The sequence below is a fragment of the Acipenser ruthenus genome, chromosome 23 (genome assembly GCF_902713425.1).
Source record: "Acipenser ruthenus chromosome 23, fAciRut3.2 maternal haplotype, whole genome shotgun sequence".
Classification (NCBI taxonomy): Eukaryota; Metazoa; Chordata; class Actinopteri; order Acipenseriformes; family Acipenseridae; genus Acipenser; species Acipenser ruthenus.
Genome location: NC_081211.1, coordinates 18,842,732 through 18,870,492, shown reverse-complemented (window position 1 = coordinate 18,870,492; position 27,761 = coordinate 18,842,732). Strand labels below are relative to the sequence as shown.

The 27,761-nt window shown below is 37.3% G+C and overlaps 1 protein-coding gene across 4 annotated transcripts in view; it reads left to right on the top strand.

Annotated features, from left to right (window-relative positions):
- LOC131699625 (teneurin-2) overlaps positions 1 to 27,761 on the top strand; it is an 842,004-nt gene that overhangs the window by 755,865 nt on the left and 58,378 nt on the right. For 3 of the 4 annotated variants that reach the window (XM_058996766.1, XM_058996765.1, XM_058996768.1), the window contains 4 exons: positions 6,817 to 6,939; positions 11,116 to 11,321; positions 13,442 to 13,637; positions 16,531 to 16,632. In XM_058996766.1, coding sequence (XP_058852749.1) covers positions 6,817 to 6,939; positions 11,116 to 11,321; positions 13,442 to 13,637; positions 16,531 to 16,632 — 627 coding nt within the window. The remainder of the gene's footprint in view (positions 1 to 6,816; positions 6,940 to 11,115; positions 11,322 to 13,441; positions 13,638 to 16,530; positions 16,633 to 27,761) is intronic. The other variant, XM_058996767.1, reaches the window with a different exon arrangement.

Below are 27,761 nucleotides of genomic sequence, written 5' to 3'. Positions count from 1 at the left end.
TATAGATTTCTGTTGCTTTGACTCATTTATGTATCCTTCCACCACATGAAATGTACTTCCTGTGAAGCAGGTATTAGGGTCCCCACCTGAGCCACACACAATGGACCACCTTTTGTGATACAGCAGAATGGTAATTGGGATATCCATGTGCTCTACCTAGGTACCAGTTATTGATATGTACTACATGATTATGGAATTGTGAAAACTCTTTAACAAAGTTATTTTCCTGATTTATATTGTTTGGTTGTAATTACTTATTAAATAATACTGACAAAGTATTAGTACAGTGCAATTAATGTACCTGTATTTTAAAGTGTCTTTGTTGTTGTGCAAATAAGAAACTGGATTGTCTTTTTGTGTGTTTCTTTTGCTACATGTTTTTTGAGGTCAAAATCTCATTTCAACCAAGCATATTCAAATAGTATCACTGTTTTGTTTAATGCCATGGATGAGCGTGTGCAGACTTTGGGATGATTGCAGCTTTTTGAGCAAATCTGTTGGTTTCTTTTACAAACTGTGCCATTCTGCAACACTAAAATAATGGATTATTCATTTTCATTTTCAACCTATAGAAATATATCTATTCAGACTGATTTTTGTGATTACTTAATCTTATCTATCAAAAACAATCACTCAGAAATGTAGAACTGTGTTACACCCCAATACCTCCTTGCATGATTTGTACTAGGGGGCAAGTACTGTGCAAAGGTGATCCTGATAATGAAAGAGCCAAAGGCATCTGTTGTACAACACATACAAAATGAAATAGCTGTCCTAATCTGTTATACTGTGGCTGCAAAATCCGCTTTCGCAGTTGATCCAAGTCAAGATACTGTAGATACAGCTTATAAATATAGATGCACTCACGTATATTACCAAATGTTGGTTTCAGGCAACATTTGATTTTGATAGTTTATCTCTATTTTATTTTACTGTAAGTTAGTTTCTGATGCAAATAGAATGTGAAGTAGTGTAGTAGTAAGTAACTAATGTGTGTGGCACATTTCAGGAAAATAGGATGTTTTTAAAAATACACATGTGTGTTTCCTATGTGTCAATAGTGGGCTAGTAAAACTAAAAACCAATATGAAGCAAGGAATAAATGCAAAAAATATATGCAAACCACTTCAGTGTGTCCTACACTTTCCCCAACCCCTGCTCAAAGTGGTTTTATCCAATTGCCGTACCTGTTGTGCACTTACCTTCACTAAATAGGTGTGTTTAAAAGAAACACATTTTATAGCAAACGTGTGTTTTCATTTGAACACATCTGGTACTGCACGAGGTAAAATACATTTCTCAGACTGCTTGCTTTCTAGGAGTGCGTCACTGCTTCACTTCCTCGCCTCAGCATTGTCTACAAGGTCGAATCATCTTACTGGCTGCAAAGCATGCCGGTCATTAGGGGAAGCAACTTGCTGGTTATTAGCAGGAAAGCAAGCCCCGAAGGGGTGGGGGCAATTTCACTCTCCAGATGAGGAAAGCAAGGCCCGCAAACAGAGATTCCTTTAACCTTATGCCAGATATTATGTTTTAAAATAAAAACACATAGAGGTGACCTATATAGTGAATTGAATACTGTGTGTGTGTGTCAGCCTGTCGTTCTGAACATGCATTCAGCTGATGAATGCTAGCACAGTATTTTATCTGTTTCTCCTCACCAGCTGATGATATTCCACTTTAGCCCTTGGGGGATGATCCTCTAGCAAGCACAGCAGGCTTCGTCTACAATTGCAAGAGAGACAGAGAGAGAGAGAACTTTTAAACATGTTTACAAATGAGTGAAAATGTCAACAAATGATGTCCGTTAAATTGCCGTATGTTGTTAACTGGTGATATTACAGGCGTTATTTGTCAAGATTTTAGAACATCTGTCAAGACATTGAGTTGTTTACTTAGCTGTATTACAGCTCAGCGAGAACCGTTACCCTCACTTAAAGTGCCTGTTGCAGTTTGTTTTTATCGAACATACTGTGCTATGCTGTGGATATGTAGCAGAGCCCCCAGTATTCAGGCCATGAAGTGCGGGAGGGAGCTTGTTAAAGAAGATGCAACAGTGTGTTGTAGCAATAATTCAGCCGTTCCGGATGGAAGAAACCTCCTCCCACAGCGCCAGAATCAAAAGACGTACTCCTCCAGCTCTGCACAATTGTAAATCAATTATTTAATTGGGATCATTTTGCACATCATGGCAGCGACAAATAACCATTACATAAGTGTGTCTTTCTTCTGGGCAGACTTTTATGGAGGCCATCCAAGGGATTGAAAAACTATACTCTCTAATGTATGTACATTACAAACTACAAGCTAAAAAATACACAGTCCATCACTTATTAGATCAAGCAATACTATCACTGCCCGTCCCCATACGTTTTTTTCAGTTAAAAATCTTGTAGTTATTTGTATTTATAATTTAGAATGTGCAGATATTTTAAAGACAACGCTATAGATGAAAAATTGTTGATTATACCTGGTACAAAATCACTTCCCATAACCCTAAGCGAACCAAAATATAATTCTATTATCAGCACAATAATAGAGGTTCTTTTGAGAAAAAGAGCATATGTTTTTAAGAAACTGTGCTACGTTTAGCGTATCAGATTAACAGTTTGGGCGTGTCAGAATGGTTGATATACAAAACATAATTTTGTGGTCCACAAAAGCAAAGAGGTGCAGAGCGATACAGTTTTTATTTAGCATTGCTTAAAAAAAAAAAAATCAAAACATTTTAGGCTTGCAAATGAATGTGCTTTTCAGCCTGCAGATCTATTCTCCAAGGACAGGATGTTTAACCTTCCCCTCTCCACCTCCATCTGCAAAATGCGTTTAAGCAGCCATACGGCTGGGCACATTTGGTGTTTGTCTTTGTGTACATTATTAAGGCTATTGTTTTGAGCCAGTATGCTGGTTTCCCCTATCATACAGGCCATTATTAATGCATTGTTGCCATCACCTTTGACCTCAACCTGGTAGCATGGAGACAATAGGCTATTTAAGTGTTCTTTTGTGTACTTTCCCTGAACAATGGGTTACAAAAATACCAGTATCCAAAAAACATATGTGCGCACATACCGGTACTTATCAATGTATTCTTATGAGTAGCCAATTTAATGTGCACTTGGTCAGCATTCGAAATCTTCAATGCAAGAGTGCCAGCCCTCCTACTATCTGCGGTGGGGGGTGGGCGGTGATGGTTAATTCCCTCTGCGTGTTTCCAAGTGTCATTTCCAGATTTAACTAATTTTAGGTTTTCTAATGAGCTCTGTGGGAAGAAATTGGAATTCACGCTGTGCTAAGCTGTCTTTGCTCACAACCGTTACATTCGCTCCCCCTCTTCTAGTCTTTGGAGAGATTTTACAGAAACACATCATTCTTTAATTTATAAAAAAAAAAAAAAAAAAGGAGAGACCTACAATTCCGCACTTCCCAGTAGGGGGTAAACCTAGCATAACCCTGGAGCGATAGGAAGAACCAGCTCTGCTCTCACTATTAAATACTGCACTAAATTAGCTGTCTGTCTGCTAGAGATATCCAGAACATTCATTTGACTTTCTTTACTTGAAACAAGGGCACACAATTACTCAGCAATTAGAGTCAATGTTCAACCATAACCTGCATTATTTTAAGTGATACTGTCTTTCTGTGTGCAGAGCTCAGACAATAAACTGAGAATCGGCTGCTTTAACACTGTTAGTACTGATTCAACCTGCCATACAACTGCCGATCACTGTAATGTTACCTTAAGTCCTTCACGGTCTGCCCAGACTAGTCACCACTGACCTCTTCAGAGTCTATTTGGTCTGCTGTCTTGCCCATTGTGACTGAAACTGACTTGCAATAAGGAGCACATTCCTGTAGTACAAAATTTGTCCAATTGTTTTGCCCAACCACCCTGTCTCACACACACACACAGAGAGAGAGAGAGACTACCTACTGTTGAAACAGCTGTTATACTAACAAAGCATCATGCCAATAGCAGAATATGTACTCGGCACTGTCTACAGATGAGTTAAAACGAATACAAAAAATAAATCTACTCAACTAGCCGGTAACGCCTACACACTGCTTTTATTTTATTTTATTTTATTTTTTACTGAGAGAAACATTTGGTCTTGAAATAACACCTGTACTTTTAACATGTTTAAATGCATTGCAGGGCCACACAAGGGCTCTAGTTAGATGTCATTTTTTTCCCACATATTGTGCTTTTAGAGTGTGTGTGCCATTAGGCCAATTTGACAAAAAAAGGGGCTAACATTGTTAATTTCATTCATTGCCTTGAGTTGACATGATTCTGAAAGCTGTGTGCTTTGGGCATTGGGTTTATGCTTCTGTATGCCAACTGACCACGCTGCTGCTGTAACTAATTGGTGTGAGGCCTTTTGTTGGAGCCATGCTGAAATCCGACCTTTCTCTGCAGTAATTATACTCTAGTGGATTGGCTTTTATTTTTGTGAAAGCCAGTTCCTTAAAGCTGTATTGTGCCACAAGTGTGTCTGTTTTTACTATAATAGTGTAGCCCTCTCCCTCCTTTCTGCATGCCTGTTGAATTCACAATTTATTTTCCAAGTTGACGGTACTGTAGAGAATTACGTATTGTTTTACTTGAAGTGAAAATATAATGCATCACTCTCCCTCTACTGTTTTTATCAGTATAACATATTATCCTTATTTGTTTTTGTACTTTAAAACAAGTTAACATAGACTCTTAGTAAGGTACTTAGTCCATTAGGTTATTTTAAAGTACACTGCATTTAGGAAAGGTTCAGATTTACTCATTGTATAAAGTGCTGCTGTTTTTTGTACAGAGTGTGGGACACAATTATGAAGGTGCCGGTCTGTATTTAGCTCAATAGAACTAGCTTACTACTTGCATTTAATAATGGTGCATATTTAGTAATTATTTCCTTCTGTCAGTTACCACAGACAGCAATAATCCTCTGGCACTGTTGCCATGTTGTAGTCTGGAAAGCAGTTGCAAGGAAGAGTCAGGTACCCACTAGCTTCCTCTTTATAACTAAGGAGACCCAAGGAATCAAGTAAAGTACATATTTCTTTAAAACAAAAAAACATGTAAAACATTTGAGAATCACATAACCAAGCCCTCCTCTACAAGCAAAAAACAGGCAAGCATTAATTTGGCATTGTGCTGCTGTGATATTGTTTCTAGAAACATGCTTCCTCGTACATCATATCCTGGTTTCAAGATGAATGTTTACTCTTACCTATTTTGCAGCCTAACGGATCAAGTTCTTCTATTCTCTACAATGGCTCGAGTGATCTGAGACTTTTGACATTACCCCATGATATTCCGATTTTATTTATCCACCCCCTGAATAATATATGTTGTATAATTAGTAGTATATGTGTGCAGATTATTATTAAGCCACATATCTGTGAATACGTGTGGAATGGTGATGTGATAGGTAAAGGTCAGGTGTGATACCAGGTAACTTTCAGACCGATGTCTGTGTCATAGAGAACAACAACAACTGTTTCATTCTTTTTTTTTTTTTTAATGAAAATAAATGTTGTCTGCCACAGGGTGCCATTGCTCTTTCTGCCAGCTAGAAGCTATCAAGGTCTTTTCTCACTTCTCTCCCTCCTGAACTTGATTATTTTCAAAGCCTGCTGTGTAAATCTTGATCATTAACGTTCTGGAACAATAAAGGTTAATGACTTTTTCTACATAATTCTTACCAGTGAAACATAGAACACTATTTTAAGCTGATAAATAAAAGGAAAGTAGAATTGTACATGTATTTCACTTCCACTTTACCATGTTTGGGAATTAACTCACAGGTGTGTTTAGAGTGTGGGGTTGTGGGGTCCACAGACCCTGCAGCAAAATCATGAATAAATCGTGAGTAAATTTGGTCAATATGACCCCACACAAATATATTTCAAACTCATTTGTTACCATAAGTTAAAACATTGTTTGTTGGGTGTCTCATTATTAGTAGAGTTGTCATCTCTTGCTGTATGGGCTCAGTCAAATCAAAATGTGCCGTTATTTCTGTTATAATGAGACCCCTAAACATGAAGTATTAACTTATTATACATCACAAAAATTATTTATTTATTTTTTTAATTTCAGAATTATGTCATACATACGATGCATGGAGTGACATCTACAGCAAAAGTGTTACATCACCCTACAGAATTAACACATTTAGTTTCACAAAGTCGAACGAAACCTGCTGAATAATGTTACCTTAACATATTGAATTACATACCGCTTTGTAGTTTTCCATATACTTAATGAAAAAGTGACAAATTGAAAAATGTGGCATTCAAAAAGCTAACATGAAACACTGTACTACTGTTTTTTTTTTTTTAATTATTTCCCTCTTTTTTTTTATGACGTTCCTGATATTTTTTTTTATATAGAAGATGCTTAGTGATCTTTCAAAAATCATGTTGTGAATTTGAAACCGACAATTGAATATTTTAATATTCAAGGTGAAATATAAAAGTGCTTTTATAATGACAGTACTTTCATAATATTGCAGTCAAAAATAGCCCGGTCATGTATATATAAAGAAGACACAGATATAATGCGCTTCAAAGAACTGAGTAGCATAACAGAGTATGAGTATGCTCTGTTGGAGCTGGTGGGGTCAACGCTGAATATCGTGTTCTTTGCCTTATTAAATTTTAGCCCTGAAAAAGATTTAATAAAAAAAAAAAATCTGAATTTCCAATAAGTCCTCGTGGAGGTGGTGTAATTGGATACACTCTGTCTGGAGCTTTATTCTGTGTTGGCAGACTCCTTTTGAAAGTAGTAACTGTTATATGTTTTTATTTTCTCTGAAGCCATGAACCTGCTAGGACTGAACTGGCAGCTGCAGCCGGCTGATGGTCATGTGATCAACAACGGATTGAGCACAGGGTTACCAGGCAACAGTGATGTAGCAACAGTGCCATCTGGAGGCCGAGGTAATGCTGACAAGGATCTAAACCCCTTCTCAGTGTGTTCCCTCCTTCCCTGTGTTCTTGTTTGGTCCTTTTCTTTCATGTATTGAGTTTTAAATACAAAAAATACAACATGGGTCCTTATGAAGCCAATACCATTAGGTCCTCTTTTGAAGACCTTTTTGTGTCTAAATTACATTTTACAATTTATATACCTCAACCATAACGGGTGGTCAGATCTCAATGTATTTATTTATTTGTTGTATTTGTGCTAATATATAGTTTTGTATTTCACTGGTCATTTGTAAAGCACAAGGGTGTGCTGTCGTACTGAGGCATCCGCTTCTCGCATGGTTAAAGAAACATTTCAGGTTAGGGTTGCCTCAATCCAACCACATATCTTCTTGTGAGTTATTACTTACATGACACAGAAACTGTTCACACTAACATTAACATGCCATGTGTTATCACATAATGTTTTTGTGTCACAGGGGTATTTGATTCTTAAAAAAAAACACAGCTTACAGCTATTTCACGGGACAGCATCAGCTGTGTGGAGGAAGACCCTCCGGGGATTTGAAGGAGAGGATAGTGCTTGTGATTTAGTGAAGAGATCATGGTCCCCCCTTGGCTTGCTTCTAAGAGCTCTCTATTTTAATAGATAACTTGTCAGCAAACATTATATATTGCAAAATAGATGCATTACTTGAACCTGTAAGTAATTTCATTTCAGTTGCCTGGATTTTGCAAAGGTTAGTCAAAAGACATTTCAGAAATACAAAATCCAACACAAGCTGCTCTATAACCAGAGCTTAAATCGTATCAGAAATTTTAAATCCCACGTAATCAATAAGAACCAATAATTCTAATTCCCACCACATGGTTTTGCAGTCCAGACTGTGAATGTTTTGTTGTGCTAAGGCAGTGCTTAGTTTAGTCTTACTCTGTTATACAATCACATTCTACACTAAAGGTCATCTGTGTCTGCTTACTACATTTTTCTGCGCACTGAGAACCTTGTTGATAGCCCAGTTTTTTTTCTATTCCCCAAGGTTGTTTTAGCTATGGACACATGCTTCCTTTCCCCCTTGATACCTGCTTATGTTACTACCTGCAGCAATAGTAGGTTATACATGAAAGGGGTTCTCTTTTTTCAATTGGTCTGTGCAAATAGATATATGAGCATGGGTTTATCAGACACTATCCATCTTCTATATGGAAGCAATATCGACTTAAGACAGGAATTATACAACTGTAGTTCTCTACAAATAATAATCAAACATTTAAATTATTTTATAATCTTATGCACATTCTTTTTTTTTTCTTTTTTTCTTAATCCTATGGAGCCAGTTACTTTAGTATTCCCTTTTAGTTTCAGTCCCAGGCAGTCTTCTGAGCTGAACAGATGAATCAGTGACAAATGATCATGTTTTGAAAAGTGAACCTGAGGGGCCGCCTTCTGGAGTAAGATTTAACACTGAGCCGCTTCGTGGTTAAAATACAAGGCATTAAAGTCCAGAATTAATATCGTTTGCCCTCAGTCCTCAGACGTTTTTTGATATTAATTGGCATACCAGTGTATTATCCTGAAGAAACATTAACGGAACCATTTAGCAACAATGACAAAACACACTGGTTTAGAAACAAATACTGCACAATGGTCGTACCATGGTACAAAAATGAAGTTTGTACTGGTGTACTGTATACCAAAATGGTAGCAGTGTGGTAGCATGCTACAAATGGTCCAGAACACCTTTGCTACTGTTGCCCTTTGTACAGAACCGTTGCATGGCCATTGTCATGCCAAATGTGTTGCCATTTATGATCATTTGGGAGTGGGGATAATCAACAGGAGTTTTGCCTCCACAAAGAGGTCTCACCGGATTATTTGTCTCATTCTTTTGTTTGTAATCCGTCGTATCAGCAGAGTTTACTGCCTAGAGGAATAAGGGAGATCGGCAGATCAAACAGCCTACATTATTATATTGTCTGCTTTCGACAGCCCTAAACAATTACTGTTCAATAGAGATAATTCTGTAGTCTGTGTATAAAACTACTTGACAATGACATTAGCAGCTTAAGGCCATACGTGCTTTGTAATATTTATCCTCCTGGGACTTGGGAGTGTAAGGCATTATTTTTTTCGAGTTCCTGTGTTTATATATACACAGTGGTCCCTCGCTATAAGGCTGTCGGTTATAACGTGCCTCTGATATAACGCTCCTACAGCATGTCCCCCAGTTCCCTATACTAGTGATTCATGCAATATTTCTACAGTAAATAAGTACCGGTGTTGTTCAAACTGTAAACAACTTCCCAGTCTAACTTCTGTTTCTGTCTCTCCCTTTTGATACATTATCTGAACTGAAGAAAAGCTGCACTGGCACTTTATAACACAGACATCTTATTCAGCATTCGTTTTATAACTAAATAAATATTAGGCCTATTACATGTTTATCTTTGCTAAAGTATTTACTTTTTTGCTGCGAGAGGAGCTGCAGCTTTCTTCAGCCCCGCACTGGCAGCCGAACCTGGGGCGAGCCCATTCCCTCTTCCCCTTGCCTGACCCACTCTCCTTCTTGCACTTGGTTTGCTTGTCTGTCGCTTCGAACTGAACTCCTGGCCGCCGTTTAGCCAGGCCATTTATAGTTTAAAAACTGCTAATTAAAATGATCTAGCAGTGGGAATGTTACCTTTTTTTTGTTTTGTAAAAAATCTAGTGTTGATTGCATGGTGCTTTATGAATAGTTACATTTTTGCATCACTATATGTGCATTATAGAGAGGGGGTTATTTTATTTTGTACTTTATTCAGATGTGTGTTATGTGTCCCGCTTCGCCCCCCACCCCCTCCCTCGTTTATAACAATGCTAATATTGTGTCACCCCACCGAGATCCTCATTATAGCGAGGGAGCACTGTATATCTATATATATATATATATATATAATTATACACTGCTGTGCACAAGTATTGTAAGACTGCTTTTTGGATCATCCAGTCCTAGGTTTGTCAATTATAGATTGTGTTTCTTGTTGATTATGCTTCGGATACCACACCTTGAAAATCAAGTTATGTAAGCTATTTCACTCAATGAAAACACTGGTGGAGGCTTTGAATAAATTGTTGATGCTCATAAAGGTCTTAGATATTTTGCACATTTTTTTGGGGGGGGGGGGTTATACTACCATAGAATGAACCTGCGCTATCTACAGAACGTCATGTCACCTATACATTTTAAATAAAAAATAAACATTTTACTTTTTTGTGGGGGGCCGCTTCTCGCGCTCCCCCTGTTGAGAACCACTGGGTAAATGTGATGAATTAGCTACTACAACACTTCATGTTAGCTGCTCATGTATAGTTTACTTTGAGTTGTTGTGATCACAAGTTTTTGAAGATTCTGACCAATGTGAATTAAAGATTGCTAAATGACAAGCTTGGTTTCTTCTCACCGAAACTAAGCTGTGTTAATAACAGTCAAAGTTGTTATAATAGTGGAAAACACTAGTGGAGGCTTTGAGTAAATTGTTGATGCTCATAACCGATATATATATTGTAACTCCTGAATGTGTCTAAGACTTTTGCACAGTAGTGTGTGTGTGTATATATATATATATATATATATATATATATATACACACACAGTAGAACTGTCCCCACCCTTCGGCCTGTACAGTGTGTGAAAAGGATACTGCATAGCAATGCATATCTATTCAATGAATATTGTGAGATATGGCATTGACTTTACAATATAGCTTTCCTTCATATAAAAAGAATATGTGTCATTGAGGACACTTGGCCCTATTCACAAGAATGTTTTGTTTATAGATTATATAAGGTTGACCTTTCAAAGATGTGTTAAAAACTATGGTAATGCTTTTAAACACTTCAAAATATAGTCATTGAAAAGCCTTCCACCACTCTTGTGACATAAATGGTTAGTGAATGGTAAATTTGCAGTCATTTTGGATTTTTCCCATTTACCATCGTTCACCATGGTTAGCCTTTTTTTGTTTTGTTTGGTTTTTGATTAATATGCTTTTCCATATTTCTGTAGACTTTACAATGCTTAACTATGCTTTACCATGCAATTTACCATGCTGTATTACACTGTGGTATGCTTTTACTACATAAACTTGTCCTTCACACTATTTCAGTGTTAGCAGATCTAGCTCACTTCCCTTTCCTTGGCTCCATAGGACCGTGGTCTTTCCGGAACACCAGTATCGACACCGGGGACCTGGAAGTTGGTCGAAGAGTAACCCAGGAAGTACCTCCCGGAGTGTTCTGGAGGTCACTGCTTCATCTCATCCAACCCCAGTTCCTCAAGTTCAACATTTCTCTCGGGAGAGATGCTCTGTTTGGAGTTTATATCAGGAAAGGACTTCCACCATCACATGCTCAGGTGACAACTTGCTTGAGAATTTTACTTGAAAAGACTGGGCCCAGAAAGAATGGAGTATGGTTCTGTTAGAAAAATAAAAATAAAGACTAAAAGCTACATTAAATAAATCTTACAGTACCTTGAAATGCAACCTGCATTCCGTATTTTGTGTATTGCGTATAATGTATTTTGTGTGAGTAAAATGCAACATTACCTTGAAGTCATGAGTACTTTCAATAAATATTGTACATACTTTAATGCTAATTTATGGGGTATGCCTTAACTACAACCTTACATTTTAACTGTAATGTTACTTTGAACTACTGTACAAAAATGATCTTACAATAAGAACAAAAACAGCAATTATTCTTATTTGCTTTATTGACCATAAACAAAATGGCTGTGAAACAAATAAACACAGAATCATTTTTTTTAATGCCAACGCTGCAGATGGAATATAATTAACAAAAAGGCCTGCATGCACATACTATATATTTATTAAGAAACGATAATATCGTATTCCGATATAAAGCATCCCGACTCCCCAAACACAGAATATTGTATTCATTATCTAAAATTGCCTTACAAAAATTCGGTTGACAGACGGGTAAATTAGTAGGTTAGATTGAGGAGCACTAAGATGGCGCAGAGAAATCCGGAATCTAAAATCAATAATCCAGGCCCTTATTCACCAGTTACAAACGCACATTGCAAGTGAGTGGATTCAGCTGTGCGTTTCTTTTCTGCGTTAAATTCAAAACCTGGACTTATTGGTCACTTGTTTCTACCAATTCCCAGGCAGGCTGTCCCGGCATTCCTGTGATCCATTCTCTAGATACCAGTCCTAAAATTCTAGGTGATGCTAAACTTTTGGCCATATGTATATATTGTATTAGGAAGTATTATTTTGAACTTTGGAGCTCTGGCTTGTTTCTAGTTGATTCAGACTGTAACAATGGGAGAATCATATTATTTAAAAGTGAACTGTGTGTCTGCATATACCAAATGAGACATACTGTCTTGTAACATTACATCTGTGTATGTTTCCACGACAATGTAATGCACATACCTGAAATATTTGCTTATCTAGCAGCACTTCAGCACCTAGTCAAATTAGTTTGTTACTGTAAATAAAACCACAAGAGCACCCTGACAGATAGAATCTGATTGAAAATTGCAAAAGGAAAAAGGCAACGCACTGCTTTATAAATGAAACCCTTTCAATTGAAGTCAGCTGAAATTCATTTGTAGTCATGCTTGACTTCATTCGCCATGGGTGACATCCAATTTTAGCATATTGATATTTGATTATGCTTTTTATGAAATAACCTTTTTTGGAAGAATAAAATGAAGGTCTAGATTAAATCACAGTGACAGCATTGCTTAAGGAACAGAGCAACTGGAAATACATTGTAGCCCTGATCAGAATGTCTTGTGTGGAGTTTATGAAAGAGCTGTATTTGGTTTCTAAAAACTGATAAAAAAATAAAGCCACAATTTACTTCGAAACTTGAGCAAAAATACAAAATATACGCATAATCTGATGCGTTTATTTCCCAGAAGATGAAAAGTAAAACTCGTTAAACCCAAATCCCACAATGTAAATACAGAATCCATGAGGAAAAGTAACTGGTAGATTCAAAGCAATATTGCCTGTGCTCGGCACACCTGGCACGGATCAGAGATTCAATATAATTAGACCTCAACTGACACCTCGTTCATTGGAATTTCATAGTTCAGTTCAGCAATCATGAGTCGCAGCCAATCACAATACAAGGAGCCCCCAGCCTGGCTCGGGATATCAAGGACAGGACACCCCTGAGCTAGTATGTGCTGTATTCTCTTCTGCAGTTCTGCCACTCGTGTTTGTACCCAAATAGGAATATTATATTATCTTTTGAGTCCACAATAAGTTCCATGCAATTGTGTTACTGAGTCAGGTTGACGCTGTCTAAAAAACATTTGGTGATGCTTGCCTGCCTTGCGTTTTTACCACCAAAGAGCTATGACTACAGGGGCGCCATGTTTTCTAAAGCTATAAAAAGGCACCCAAAAAATACTAGCTGCATTTAGGAATGTTACGCCACTGGTACAGCTTTAAAACCTTTAATATGACTGCTGCTGGTTTTCTGTGCCGCCAGTACGACTACATGGAACGCCTGGACGGGAAGGAGAAGTGGAGTGTGGTGGAGACTCCTCGTGAGCGCCGCAGTATTCACACAGTGGTTCTCAATGAAGCTGTCTTTGTGCAGTACCTGGACCCTGGGACCTGGCACCTGGCTTTCTACAATGATGGGAAAGACAAGGAGGCCATCTCATTCAGCACTGCCATCCTAGGTATTTAAAAACAAATATTTCTACAAGGGGGTGTCTCGCTCAAAGAAAACTTCTTTGTCTGAGGTGAAGTAACAAGTACAGTGAAATGTATTCAGTCACTTCTGGCTTGTTTGTGTTGCTTTGGGATATTTTTTATGCCTGTTTTAGCCCACTCTGACCTTACTACTTGCTAGACATTCCTAAACCGTCCACACTGCTATTTCTACCATTGTCATCTCACAAGAATAAATTACCAACAGTATCAAAGTGGAGTCAACACGACCAGAAGTCTTCTTCGAGTGTGATTTAGTCATTGTTGGTTGCACAGTGCTGCAGGCATGTCTCTCAGCATTTGGTACATCGGAAGACACAGGGGCTCTATTCCATTGATCTCAACAGCAGCTGCTATAAACTGCTTAAATATGACCCTTCCCAGTGTTTTTACATAAAACCACCTGCAAGTCTCACATGCACTGTTTGATGTTTGATTTGCTTTACGTATGTTTAGACCTGCAGCCGTTTAAATCTCTTGAACAGGGACCCCATGCTCTCCTCATGGGCTCCTTATAGGCTGACAGTTCAACTACACCTACGAAGGGTCAGGAAGAATTATAAAATGAGTCAGCAGTGGGAATTATCACTTCACAATCTATACTCTGCTGCCCACAGTGTATAACTCCCACTGTACATCTAATCGTGCATCACACTGTACATTCGAAAGCTGCGGTTAAATCGCATTTGTTCCAGTGGAATTTTGCTTTTGGACTTTTTAAGTAGTACAACCCTGTACTTTAAGATGTCTTCTTCTGGCACTGTTAAGATTAACTACATCATGTTTTTTTTTTTCTTTTCTTTCTAACACAGTCATTATAAATATCTTCTTTCCATTTCTTTGTTCCCTGTCTAGCCATTTCTTTTTTTTAAATCTCCCATTGAGCTGTGTCTTTTGGCACAAGCAGGAGACAGACTCACACAGCAGTAAGCCTGCAGTGACAGTAATTGGATGGAGAAAGTAAAAAAAAAATATATATATATATATATATATATATATATATATATATATATATATATATATATATATATATACCGTAAAAACTGGTGTATAAGTCGCACCAGTGTATGTCCCCTCCGCCCTCTTCCCTTTTGAGACAACAATTTCAGGGAAAATCCTATAGGTCACACCGGTGTATAAGTCGCCCCCCCCCCTTTTTAGGACCCCCTAAAAATACCTAGAAAATAGACTTATACAAAGGTTTTTACAGTATAGCTTAATGTTCAGAGCCTGTTCTACAGGTATCTTTTATCCAAATTTTAAATTTTAAACATCATATGAGGTGCCGAAAGATTCCTTGCTCTGCTGAGCATAGGAAAAGGCAGGAAATGGAGGAAATGTCAACCGTTCAGGTGAGTTAAGCACAAACTGGAACAAGGGAATATCCTCTCCAACATGTACTGTTGTAGAAACGGTTATTAGTGTTCAAAGAGCTGCACGTACAAATAATGATTCCACATGGTGCAGGGGAAGGAGGGGGGCCGTTTCTTTTTTTTTACGTTCCCCTGTAGTCCATTACCACCTGGCATATTTTTTCTATTATTTTCATACTGTCTTAAGACAACTTTCTTTTAAATGTCACACCTTCTGAACAGAGAGCCGCCAACGGCCAAGTATGAATTACCTTCTTAGGTTGGCAGACACAGGTTATATTTGACCAATACAACTTTCTGCATCTTCAGATAAAGACAACACAGGAATGTGATTGTTTATTCCTGTTGTGGTGTTCTTGCTGCCCAAGATATGTCTCTGGATTGGTGTTTACCCTTTGCATAGTTGTGTTTTCGATATTATGCATGCTCTCTTCAGTTTTGATTTTAAACAATTTGCTGTTCTGGCAATTACATTATATAATCTAATCATTCTAATGCTTGTTTAAGTTGTCTGTCTTGAGGCAGGCTGCTTCAAATACTGTAATATTGTTACAAATGCTGAGTTGTACTTGCAGTTTAAAGCGACATGCACAAATGGAACTGTGAATTCACAATATAAAGCATATACTTTAATTTGTGGTGTAAACCAGCACATACTGTGGTGTGAGTATTAAACTGGTTGCAGATTGGCTTCTTACTCTGTGTGAGAACCAAAAGTTGTTTTTCTTGTATAAAGCCCTGTAAAAAGGTTTTCTGAATATACCAAATTAAGAGACGTTGTAGTTAATCACACTATGAATCGTAAGCCATTGTGTGTTGAGTACGCACTTCTGCTGCGTCGTCATGGCAACTTATAATTTGATGTATCTGCAACCTTTTCATTTAACCTTGCTCAGACTAATTGTAAAGTGTCCTACTTTTTTAAAAAGTATTATTATTTTCTGATCTAATTGAATGTCACAAGGTCATTCATTTTAATAAAACAATAATAACAGGCTGGTGACATCTTTTGTTAAACTGACAAAAACAATTAAAAAAAGCACTTGAGGAAGATGAGTTTGTTAATTGGTTGTAAACGGAAGCACTTATTACAGTTATATTAATAGTGCCAACATGAGTTTCTGTACTGTCTGTCATTCAAATGATCTTGCTCCAATAAAAAAGCAGGGCTTCAAATTATTTTAAAAGGGTTACTTTCAAATAGTTTTTTATTGTTTACTGTCTCCTTGTTATGATGATTGTAATATTCTGAGTGATTTGACTATTAGTTCAGGTGCTGCTCTTCAGGTCTAGTTGCCTGACAGACATATGCGTTGTATGTGCTGTTTGAATACAAAAACCCCATGCTATTAGATATAATGTTTTGCCAGTCCCAACTGAACTAGTACTCAAAGCTTGGTTGTGGTACCAACTTTAAAATACACATTATTTTGTGACGTATGTGTTATGTAAGCTATCACTCAATAGATTTAAACTTTTTGTTTTGTAGACTCAGTGCAGGAGTGTCCTAGGAATTGCCATGGCAATGGAGAATGTGTTTCTGGAGCCTGTCACTGCTTCCCAGGATTCCATGGGACTGACTGTTCTAAAGGTACAGCCGCAAGCCTCACTTTCACTTTAAGTACTAATGGAAATTAATAACAAACATTAAAATGATATAACAGTCAAGAAACAGCTACATTCTTATGCATTATTTGCAGGTTGTACAATGTTAATACTGTTATCATCTTTAAATAAAAATGGGAGCAAACTCATTTCAAAATAGTGTCCATCGTACCAGCAAATTAGTCACTTGTTTAAATATGTATATGTTTTTATTTGTGTGTTCTATAACATTTTCAAAAGGCCTTTTATTCAAATTATTTTATATCCTTGATTAGTCAAAAATGCATGCTGTGTCTGTTTTATTTTCATTTTCTTTATTTACGGCTTCCTACTGCAGGACGACATCATTTTTTAAAATACAAATCTAAGGGTAGGTTTTCCATTTTGAGTTATTTTCTACATTGTCTCTTGTTGTTACTTTCTCTGCACTTCTCAACCTCATTAGTAACCTCAAACAAAGAAAATGTGTTTCCACTGCCCATTTTTGCTATACAGTTGTCAGTCAGCATATTTGTTGAGCCCTCAATTAAAAGGTATTCCCCTGCAGTGAGACACAGACCATTAATTAATCATTAAAACAAAGTGAAATGACATGTAACATGTTTGATAAAGCAAAATAGTTTTACCTCCAACTGATGAACCTGGAAGATGGTTGACTTTCAACGAATGATATCTTTCTTGTTTTGAGTACTGTCCCCTCAATCAGTGCTTCACTAACCCATCTAGTTACTGAGATCTGAAGGAAACCACTTACAGGGGACGGAACAGCTTGCACATTTTGAAAAGTGTTCTAGAACAGACAAAGGAAAAGCAGCTGCAATACTGTAACAAACCTGGCTTGTTATGTATTAGGTTAATTATATTAGGGCTTCCCCATATAGTCCTGTGCACCCAAGTGGATAAATATAAAGATAGCAGAACGGGAGGCCAGCAATGAGATTAATGGTTCAGCCCAGAATACTTAACCTTACTTACAGTAACACAAGCTGTAGAGGTTTGTCAATTGGAACTAAAGGCCTAGTTCCCTACACTTTCCTTTTTGGGCACATGGCAAAGGTAAATAAAACAGTCTTATCATACACACAAAGCCCAAAGATGTGGACTAGCGCAGCCCAAACACCCAAAAGTGTTTAGTTGCTCGATCCACACACACCCCCACACACCCCCATCCCCCAAAGCTCACTACAGTACTCACAGATTTGAGTGCTGATTGTAAGTCTGCTTATGTGTACCACTTTACATGTTCTCTCCTTCATTGTCATCTGATGGATTATATTTTAAAAAAATATAAAAACAAACAAACAAACAAACAAATGTAATACCCAAATTACATTTAAGGACAAATCAAAGTATTGCAAGCCATTACAGTTTTAATGAGTCAAGTACAGCCTCTGCTGACAGACTGTTTGTTATAATTGATGGGAACAGGTCGTCGGCATCCTTCATCATGTATAAGGGGGTGCCTGTTCAGTTAAAATGCATGGAAACTCCAATCAGACCCTTCGTTTCATTCGGAGCGGAGTCACTTACACTTAGTGGATCAGAATGTGTTTTGTATTTAAGAGATCAACGGGTTATACCGTAAAACTGCTACAGTGTAAATGGATCTGGAGTACCTTCACAGATGTTTATATTAGCTCTGCATCGCTTGGGAAAGGCTTATGCTGCCACCTCCACTAATTCTGAGCAGCATCTCTTTGTGATTTACTGAAGCTCAAGGGTCAATATAATGGGTGGAGATTGATGGTTCCTAAGCGATAATCTTAAAGAGCAGCTTAAAATATCCTGACTAGTGTAATCGTCTTGCTATTTAGATTAACTTTGTATAACATTTTCTGTTTCAGTCATCCCATCTATTTTTTTTTTAATCAGAAGTTAAACGCATCACTGTGGCCTAAGCATGGCTCTCAAACATGTCTCTTCTCTCACTGGTACACCAGAGCATAACCGTGCAGTGGATCTAAGCAGTGCCACATTTGCTCTACGGGTCGGCTTCCTGATGTATTTTCTACACCCACCCGGGGCAGTGTGGCAGGAGGAACAGGCTCATGCCAGAAAAAAAAAAAGAAAAACCCAGGCTGTGACGGTTAAAAAAGTCAATTATCAGAAATCGCGTGTGATGGGCAAGTGCATTAATTTGCTATATTTATATATATACAGTACTGTGCAAAAGTTTTAGGCAGGTGTGAAAAAAGCTGTAAAGTAAGAATGCTTTCAAAAATAGATATGTTAAAAGATTATATTTATCAATTAACTAAATGCAAAGTGAGTGAACAGAAGAAAAATCTAAATCAAATCCATATTTGGTGTGACCACCCTTTGCCTTCAAAACAGCATCAATTCTCTAGGTACACTTGCACAGTCAGGGATTTTGTAGGCATATAGTCAGGTGTATGATTAAACAATTATACCAAACAGGTGCTAATGATCATCAATTCAATATGTAGGTTGAAACACAATCATTAACTGAAACAGAAACAGCTGTGTAGGAGGAATAAAACTGGGTGAGGAACAGCCAAACTCAGCTAACAAGGTGAGGTTGCTGAAGACAGTTTACTGTCAAAAGTCATACGCCATGGCAAGACTGAGCACAGCAACAAGACACAAGGTAGTTATACTGCATCAGCAAGGTCTCTCCCAGGCAGAAATTTCAAGGCAGACAGGGGTTTCCAGATGTGCTGTCCAAGCTCTTTTGACGAAGCACAAAGAAACGGGCAACGTTGAGGACCGTAGACGCAGTGGTCGGCCAAGGAAACTTACTGCAGCAGAAAGACACATCATGCTTACTTCCCTTCGCAATCGGAAGATGTCCAGCAGTGCCATCAGCTCAGAATTGGCAGAAAACAGTGGGACCCTGGTACACCCATCTACTGTCCGGAGAAGTCTGGTCAGAAGTGACCTTCATGGAAGACTTGCGGACAAAAAGCCATACCTCCGACGTGGAAACAAGGCCAAGCGACTCAACTATGCACGAAAACACAGGAACTGGGGTGCAGAAAAATGGCAGCAGGTGCTCAGCAGGTGCACTGATGAGTCAAAATTTGAAATATTTGGCTGTAGCAGAAGGCAGTTTGTTTGCCGAAGGGCTGGAGAGCGGTACACGAATGAGTGTCTGCAGGCAACAGTGAAGCATGGTGGAGGTTCCTTGCAAGTTTGGGGCTGCATTTCTGCAAATGGAGTTGGGGATTTGGTCAGAATTAATGGTCTCCTCAATGCTGAGAAGTACAGGCAGATACTTATCCATCATGCAATACCATTAGGGAGGCATCTGATTGGCCCCAAATTTATTCTGCAGCATGACAACGACCCCAAACATACAGCGAAAGTCATTAAGAACTATCTTCAGCGTAAAGAAGAACAAGGAGTCCTGGAAGTGATGGTATGGCCCCCACAGAGCCCTGATCTCAACATCATCGAGTCTGTCTGGGATTACATGAAGAGAGAGAAGCAACTGAGGCTGCCTAAATCCACAGAAGAACTGTGGTTAGTTCTCCAAGATGTTTGGGCCAACCTACCTGCCGAGTTCCTTCAAAAACTGTGTGTGCACGTGTACCTAGAAGAATTGATGCTGTTTTGAAGGCAAAGGGTGGGCACACCAAATATTGATTTGATGTAGATTTTTCTTCTGTTCACTCACTTTGCATTTTGTTAATAGATAAATATAAACTATTAACATGTCTATTTTTGAAAGCATTCTTACTTTACAGCATTTTTTCACACCTGCCTAAAACTTTTGCACAGTACTGTATATATATATATATATATATATATATATATATATATATATATATATATATATATATATATCAAATCCATTTAATTATCTGAATGTATCAAATGGCCAGCCAGGTTTCATTTTGATAAAGTAGTGTGTGCAGAGTGTATATCTAAGGACTGACCTGGTAAACAGTCAGCAAAGTCACAAATTATATTTTTAAGTAGAGGGATACTGTATCAATTCAGTTTGATGAATAGATGCCAAGTTTTCGTATGACATTAGTTATGGTTCAAGCCAATGATATATTGTAATATTCTTCTCAAGCGTAAACTAAAAATGCTATTAAAGCAGGTAGTTTTATAATGCAAGTCCAGGTACCGTACAGGAAATCAAGTTGACATGTCAAGGATTGTTATTTTTGAAGCATATGAATTGTATTATGAACATTGCATATATAGATAATATAGTGTACTTCTTCCCACTAGGCATTGGTTATGGTATAAATACATATAAGAAATGCAGGATGCTGTCATGATTATATTTCATAAACAATGCTCTATGGTAAGATACTATCCTTTTTTCTTATTAGGATTGCTCAATGGTGGAGAGTTTTCATTAATTTTAAGGAGGTTAAATCAGATCACATCACCAACGATATTATGAAGGCGCAGAGGGGTATTCCACTACACAGATAATTCCTCTTCTTGCGATCTGAAGTGGAAACTAATTACATTGGGGTAATTTTACTGACAGTACAAAATAATGCCTTTGGCCATGAACTGCTTGTATAATGGTGTATGGGGGTCAGAGAAAGCCGTCTTCCATTGTTCACCAGAGAGCAGTGATTAATTGTTTTGTTATACCCCTGTTAAATTCTATTTAATTACACTTTTAACTGACATCTCTTTTATTATTTGAGCTGACTTGATTGATTTGTTTGGGTGCAAATACATTTTAAAATATGACCAAATGACTGATCACAGCGAAAACAATATCAAAAGTTGTCAGGCTCGCCCCTTGTGTAACGGTCAATATCAGCATGCTTTTTCTTTGAGGTTTTCTTTTTAGGCAGTAATGGGGGTATGTCTAGTCTTTATAGATAATTAGAACATCATTAAGTACCATCAGCCAATCAGCTTCCAGCTCAAGCTGGTTTCTATCAGACAGTAGAGGCCCAATCAAACATCAAAATCAATCCATGCAAGTGCCAGGTTTTTAATTTTGACTTACCGTAACCCTTTGCAGACTGTGAAAAGTGTACTCTTTTCAGGTCTGCAAATATCCACCTAAAGTATACAGTATTATACCTTGCTGAAACTCTAAAGATTAAAAGATTATTAAGAAAACAGTGTTTTCCCTCAATGATGAAGTATACCCTACGATTACCTGGTTTGAATGTAAAAAAAAATAAGTTTTTAAATTTATTGAAAAATGTATCTTCCGTTAGAAATGTCCTCATAAGTACAATTTAGTGATGTCCTACCTAAAAACTGTTACCAGTGGTAGCCACAACCCTCAGGAACTAGGATCAGAAAAGGTTTTATAAAAACCATGCTTGGTTTTGATTTTACATAAAATTGTTTGATGGGTGTGCAGGCTCGTCTACTTCAGATTGTTTACTGAAATCAGAGTGAAGAAGTTTGTCGTCCGAGAGATCTTCTTCTCCTTCTGCCATCCCATCACCATCTTCTGTATATTTCGGGTTGGTAAACATTCTTAGTTATGTAGAGATTTCATGCTTTCCAGTGATTTGTGTGCTTTGAAGCCATGGTATACAGTAATCTAAACGATTGTGAGGTATATTTTAAGATTTCATTTTAAGTATTTCAGTTAATTATTGTATCTTAATGCAAAGCAGGATCAAAGGTTCCCAATTCAATAGAAATAAATTTAACTAAAATACAAAGATAAAAATATTTTATATACCTTTTTGGTTCAGGGATGCTAATATCAGTGCTTTAAGATTTAGACAAAAACAAATGGATAAATCTTTAATAAAAGCTCAGTTCACATCTATTGGACAGCAAATAGTAAACAACAACACAATTGGTCAACATTTATTTAATTATTAGTGATTAACTGCAGAATCAGCCAATCACAGCCTGCAGCTCAAACCAAGACACGGACAGTTTAATAATATTGCTTCATTGAGATATGTGGCACTGTCCAGATAAACTATAAGTAACTCTGACAAGTAAAACCTTTTTGGTTTAATGAAGTTATTTGTTTTTCTTTCTCTGATTATGTATGTGATCTTTTATGAACATTTTCGGGACTATCTTCCTAAAATATTTCTCAGTAGACCAGTACCCGACGAATCATCAAAGTTCAGGGTTTTAAAGTGTTCGTTAGCGCCCTCACCTTCGACTCGGGACACATAACTCCAGTCTCGGTCAACTACCACGCGGTAGAGCCTTCATCGACGGTCACTGTTGCTTAAATAGAAGGATCTATATGGTGCAATGCAAAGAATGCTTTTTACATACATATTTTATGGAATAAGATAAGTATATGATAAAGAAGAATTAAAAGAAAAAAACGCCCCCAGCGCTTGCCAGGCTTTCTTTTGTGTGTGTGTTTTGAATTTGTGCAGTGACAATGCAAAAACATTAAGGCTCTGATTTTGATTCTGAGCCTTCTGCTATTATTGAAGCAGCATGTCATCCACCAAGGCCGTCTCATGAGAAGCTAAAATCTTTTGGCAACATATGGAAAGCTTTGGAAATGCTTACTACAATATACGAGCAAGAAAATAGTTTTTAAGCTGTGCTAAACAAAATCATTTCACTGTTGAAAACCATTTTTATTTTTGATTTGTCGATAGTATTTTACTTGAATACCTTTTGTATGGGGCATGACAATAATATGTTAAAATATTACTTAAGACTCAGTATTATAGACAGGTATATGACATAATGAAAACACAACAGTACGGTAAAAAGGTAATTAAAAATAATTGCTGAAACTCCTTGGGTTGTCTCTGCTCAATATACAACTAAACAGACCTGCCTTTATCAGGAATGGAAAAATGCAACTCTTTTTGTGACCTTTGATGGTTAAATTATCATATACCTTCCAATTACAGAAAGGTCACACCTCTACAGGTAATTTTAAATTATTTTAATTAATCAAAGACCCAATCCCCTTGTGATCTTGGATAATTTTCCTGAGCTCAATTAAAACATCTGTATGCTTTTAATTCCATCGATCTCTGTGGAGTTAGATGTCATGGTTTTTAAGACAGCTCAGCATGCTTTGGATAATTTTTAGTTTGGTTTTCACTTAACTGAAGTAATTAAATACAACCTGGAATTAATTAATGCTTCAAAAGATTACTGCTAAAGTCAGCATCTAATCGTCCCCCCTACCACCATATTACCTTCCCTGAAAAATACTAATGAATGTACAAAGTAATAGTCCCCAAACAGCAGTCAAATAAAGCACCTTGGTCCGTAGTTTTACTGCACATGGGCTATATTATAAAGTGTGCTCTAAAACCAACTAAGAACCATTTCAAGGCATTGAAAGGGGACTAGGTCGTCACTTAAGCAAAGTTTTTGTTTAACATATAAATGGAAATTCCATATTTGATACACCGTTATCGAAAAACCTCCAGTCGAACCCCACCTTTTGTAAGTGACAATGGACTGACCCACATCTTTAAGTTCACTTCATGTTTAACAAGCTATAAGAGAACTTGGAATGACATTATGTTGTTTGGTTCTTGTGTTTTCTCTTAATTACAGAGTTGTAATGACTCGACTCAGAATCAAGTAGCAATTTTTTGTGACTCGAGTCATTGCCATCAAATGACTCGACTTGACTCGAGTCCCTGCAAGCAAAGACTCGACTTGACTCCCTTCTCAAAAGACGTGACTTGACTCAAGTCACGCAAAAAAAAGTCACCATCTGACTCTAGTCATTGTCTTTATGATAAACTTATTTCATTTTCAATACATGCAGCCCCTCTCTAACACACACAGTCATCTTGTCATTTTGCACATAAACAGGTTCCTGCCATGGTTGTTAAGACCATTGCTAAGGAAATAGAAAACACCTTTCTAGCCTATAGCACCGTTCTGTGATCTTAACGCACAAGCAGCAGGGAGCCCCGGAATCAAAATGTGTAGGCGGGAAGCAACGACAGACTTCTGAAAGTTTAAAATATTAATTAGTTTTTGTACTTTTTTCAGTACAATATTATGTTTTGTTATGCCATTAGGACTCCAACAGACACCTTTTTATTATGTTTTGTGCTTTTGTGAAAGAGTATCTGTTACTTAAAAATGTCTAGTTGACATTTAGTGATAAAGACACTCCATAGCTCAGCTTACTAAGAGGAGAGATATGTAGTACATTGAGGTGCGTATTTTATTTTATTTTTTTATCAATGTCCTTCTGGAGTTCCTTGAATGCCTTTTAATTTGTTTGTTTTTTAAACCATTTAAATGCAAAACCATAACAAAACATGTATACAGGCTTTTTTATTTATTATTTGTCCTGCGGTTGCCTTTAATTAATTTTTCTGCACGCACTACTACTTTGTATATGATGTAGAATACGTGAATGTAAACATCTAACACTAGTACATACAATACTCAATATTTCAAATAAACATGTTATGATTTTGAATGTGCAGTTCTTAAGGACGGTATTATTGTCATTGTTTCCGCCCCGGCACCTCTTTCTTTACAAATTAAGCACTGGTCAGAACTAATGACTCGAAGTGACTTGAGCCAGATTGGTGACTCGACTCGAGCTATTTAGTGACTCGACTCGAGCTTGGCATGTCAAAATACCAGAGTGCAAAGGAGAGTTTTCAGGTTTGACTCCCTGTACATTCCTCAGGTTGATACAGCTTTGTTACCGCCTGCAATCGTCTCTTTTGGTTATTTATTATTGTCTTTTAGAGGTCACAGTCCTGTTACGACTTCACCTTCTCCAGTCAGTAACCAGTTTCTTGTGTCTGCACATTGACTGATCAGTAGTTTTCTTCAGGGACTTCTGTCATTCATTCAAAACAAGTAGCCCTTGATTTTCCTGTTGTGCTTGCACTCTGGGATACAATTTCTCCAACCAGTCATGCAGGCTCCCACTATCATGTCCCATTCAGGCTCCAGTAAATCTGTTCTAATTGCAAACTGTTCCAGTGTATCTGATTGCTATGACTTTGCAGCCCAGGCATAAGCTGTTGTTTTAGTATCACAGTGATACATATTGAATTTAGAGAGCCCCCGCTTTGGTATTCTAATTACCTAAAGCCCAAAGACTGCTCTGCTTGTGGTGGGGTAGTGTGACAGGACTCTCCTCTCCTCCTGCCTGGTGTGCTGTGTCTTGAGGAAATGATTGGGGTCAATGGAAGATCATGGGCAGCGCAGGGGAGGAAAATAAAATGGAAATTTAAAACAGCAGCTTTAAATGCATACAGCGTGTGGTGTAAACAGAACATGCAATGCATGGGTCATAAAACAATATGGGTTTATTTTTACTGAATCATATAAAAGGCATATGGAAGACCACCTCTGTGCATATAATAACAAGACTTATCACAAGCATAAATCACTGCCTGTCCATAAGTTATTTTTACAGTAGCACCTTGCTAGTAATAAATACATGAGGAGTCCTTTTCAACCTACACTGGCAATATACTGCTGCAGGTTCTGCTAACCCCTGGTGATCAGAGAAGGTGGTGATATACAGAAAAGGATACAGAAAGGATTTGATCCTTTTGTGCAGTGATTAAAGGAGTGCTAACCAAGGTTTTTAAAATCAATTTTCTCACCTATTATGAGCACTAGCAATATCACCTCTGGTCCTTGTATTCTTCTGTTTTTGAATATGTAGCCTGAATCAAATTCTAAAAAAGCAAAGACAGATGTTAGAAAGGGATGACAAGGCTGCCAATGTTAAAAATAAAAACATGGGTTTTTAAACTTCGGTCGCGGTCATGGTAACGCAGTTGGCTCTTGCCAGGCCTGTGCCAGTTACACTTTAATAAGCACAGACTGGTGGCACCTGATAATGTAAAAATTGCTAAAAGAAAGTAAGTATGCTCATTATGACCTTTAAATCAGACCCTAGCCTCAAACCAGCTTACGAGCCAGGCTTCGTGTTGAGTTTGTTGGATCTTGCCATCACTCTGCTTGAACACCTCGATAAAAAGTTAAACACAGAACTAAAGCAAAATTGTGTCTTTTTTAAGGCAGGATGAAGGAAAAAAACATAATTGGCCTTGATTGCTCACCTGAAATTTTCTAATTAATAGCAAAGTTTTGCTGCTGTGTTTCAGAGTTCTGTTTCAAATTCTCTCTGCGACTTTAGTTACCACTCTATACAGCATTGAAGGATTAAACTTGCAACTGTTCAAAGCAGGAGGTTAATGCACTGGTGTGCTTGTGCAGTGAACCATGAATCTGGTGTACCAGAGGGACTTGAAGTTGTTAGTTGCTAAAAATACTGATTATATAAGACATATCCTCTGACACCCGCTCCATACAACTAAGAATTTTATATAAGTCTTGGCTTTATCCTTAGCTTGTAGCAGGAGGTTTGACTTTGGAAACTTTTATAGAAATGCAGTCACATGTGACAGTTGAATGTGTTACATAATGAGCTAAACTGAAGCCATGGAATCAAATCATTTTTCTAAGAAGTGTTAGTATGGTACACCTCGTTGAGTTACTTACCAGGGATTCAGAATCAAATGTTGTATAAAATGAGTAAAGTAAATGAAAAGTTATATAAATGATGTATAATGTATAATCTACTTTATTATAGACTGTTCAGCCCATGCATTTGCTGTAATCCTGATTTGTCACAGTAACCGCACCCTACTGAGTTCCCACCATACTTTATTCTCAATAATCGTACAGTTAAAGTCACCTACTTAAAAAAATCCTACAATTCAAAACAGGGTATCACAGCTAATTCATGGAATTCCTTTCTAACTTAAATAACCTGAAAGATGTGGACTAAAAAATCATTGTTAAACTATTATTGGATTGTGTAAGTTATACATTAACAGTAGTATATAATACAGTTACTGTATAATAGATTTATAGGACACTATACCCCTATTGTACCCATCTTAGTTTGGTCTCAATATTCCAGATTTAAGTCACCTTCCTCACATTCTAAACAAAGCACTATTAAAGTGTAAGAAAATAAATATCCAACCATTTTTGTAAAGCCTTACTATACACATAAATGCATTCATGTGGTATTAGAATTCCTCTTAATGATCATTGCTAGTTAGAACCAACCACTGTGAAGTGTAGCTTCTGGGTAGAAATCTTGTACTGTATATATTGGATGTGTGTTTATTTCCCAGTGGCAACTTTGCTGTTTAAATCTGTCCAAAGCTATTTGATTGAATCTAATTATGCATGACTTTAATT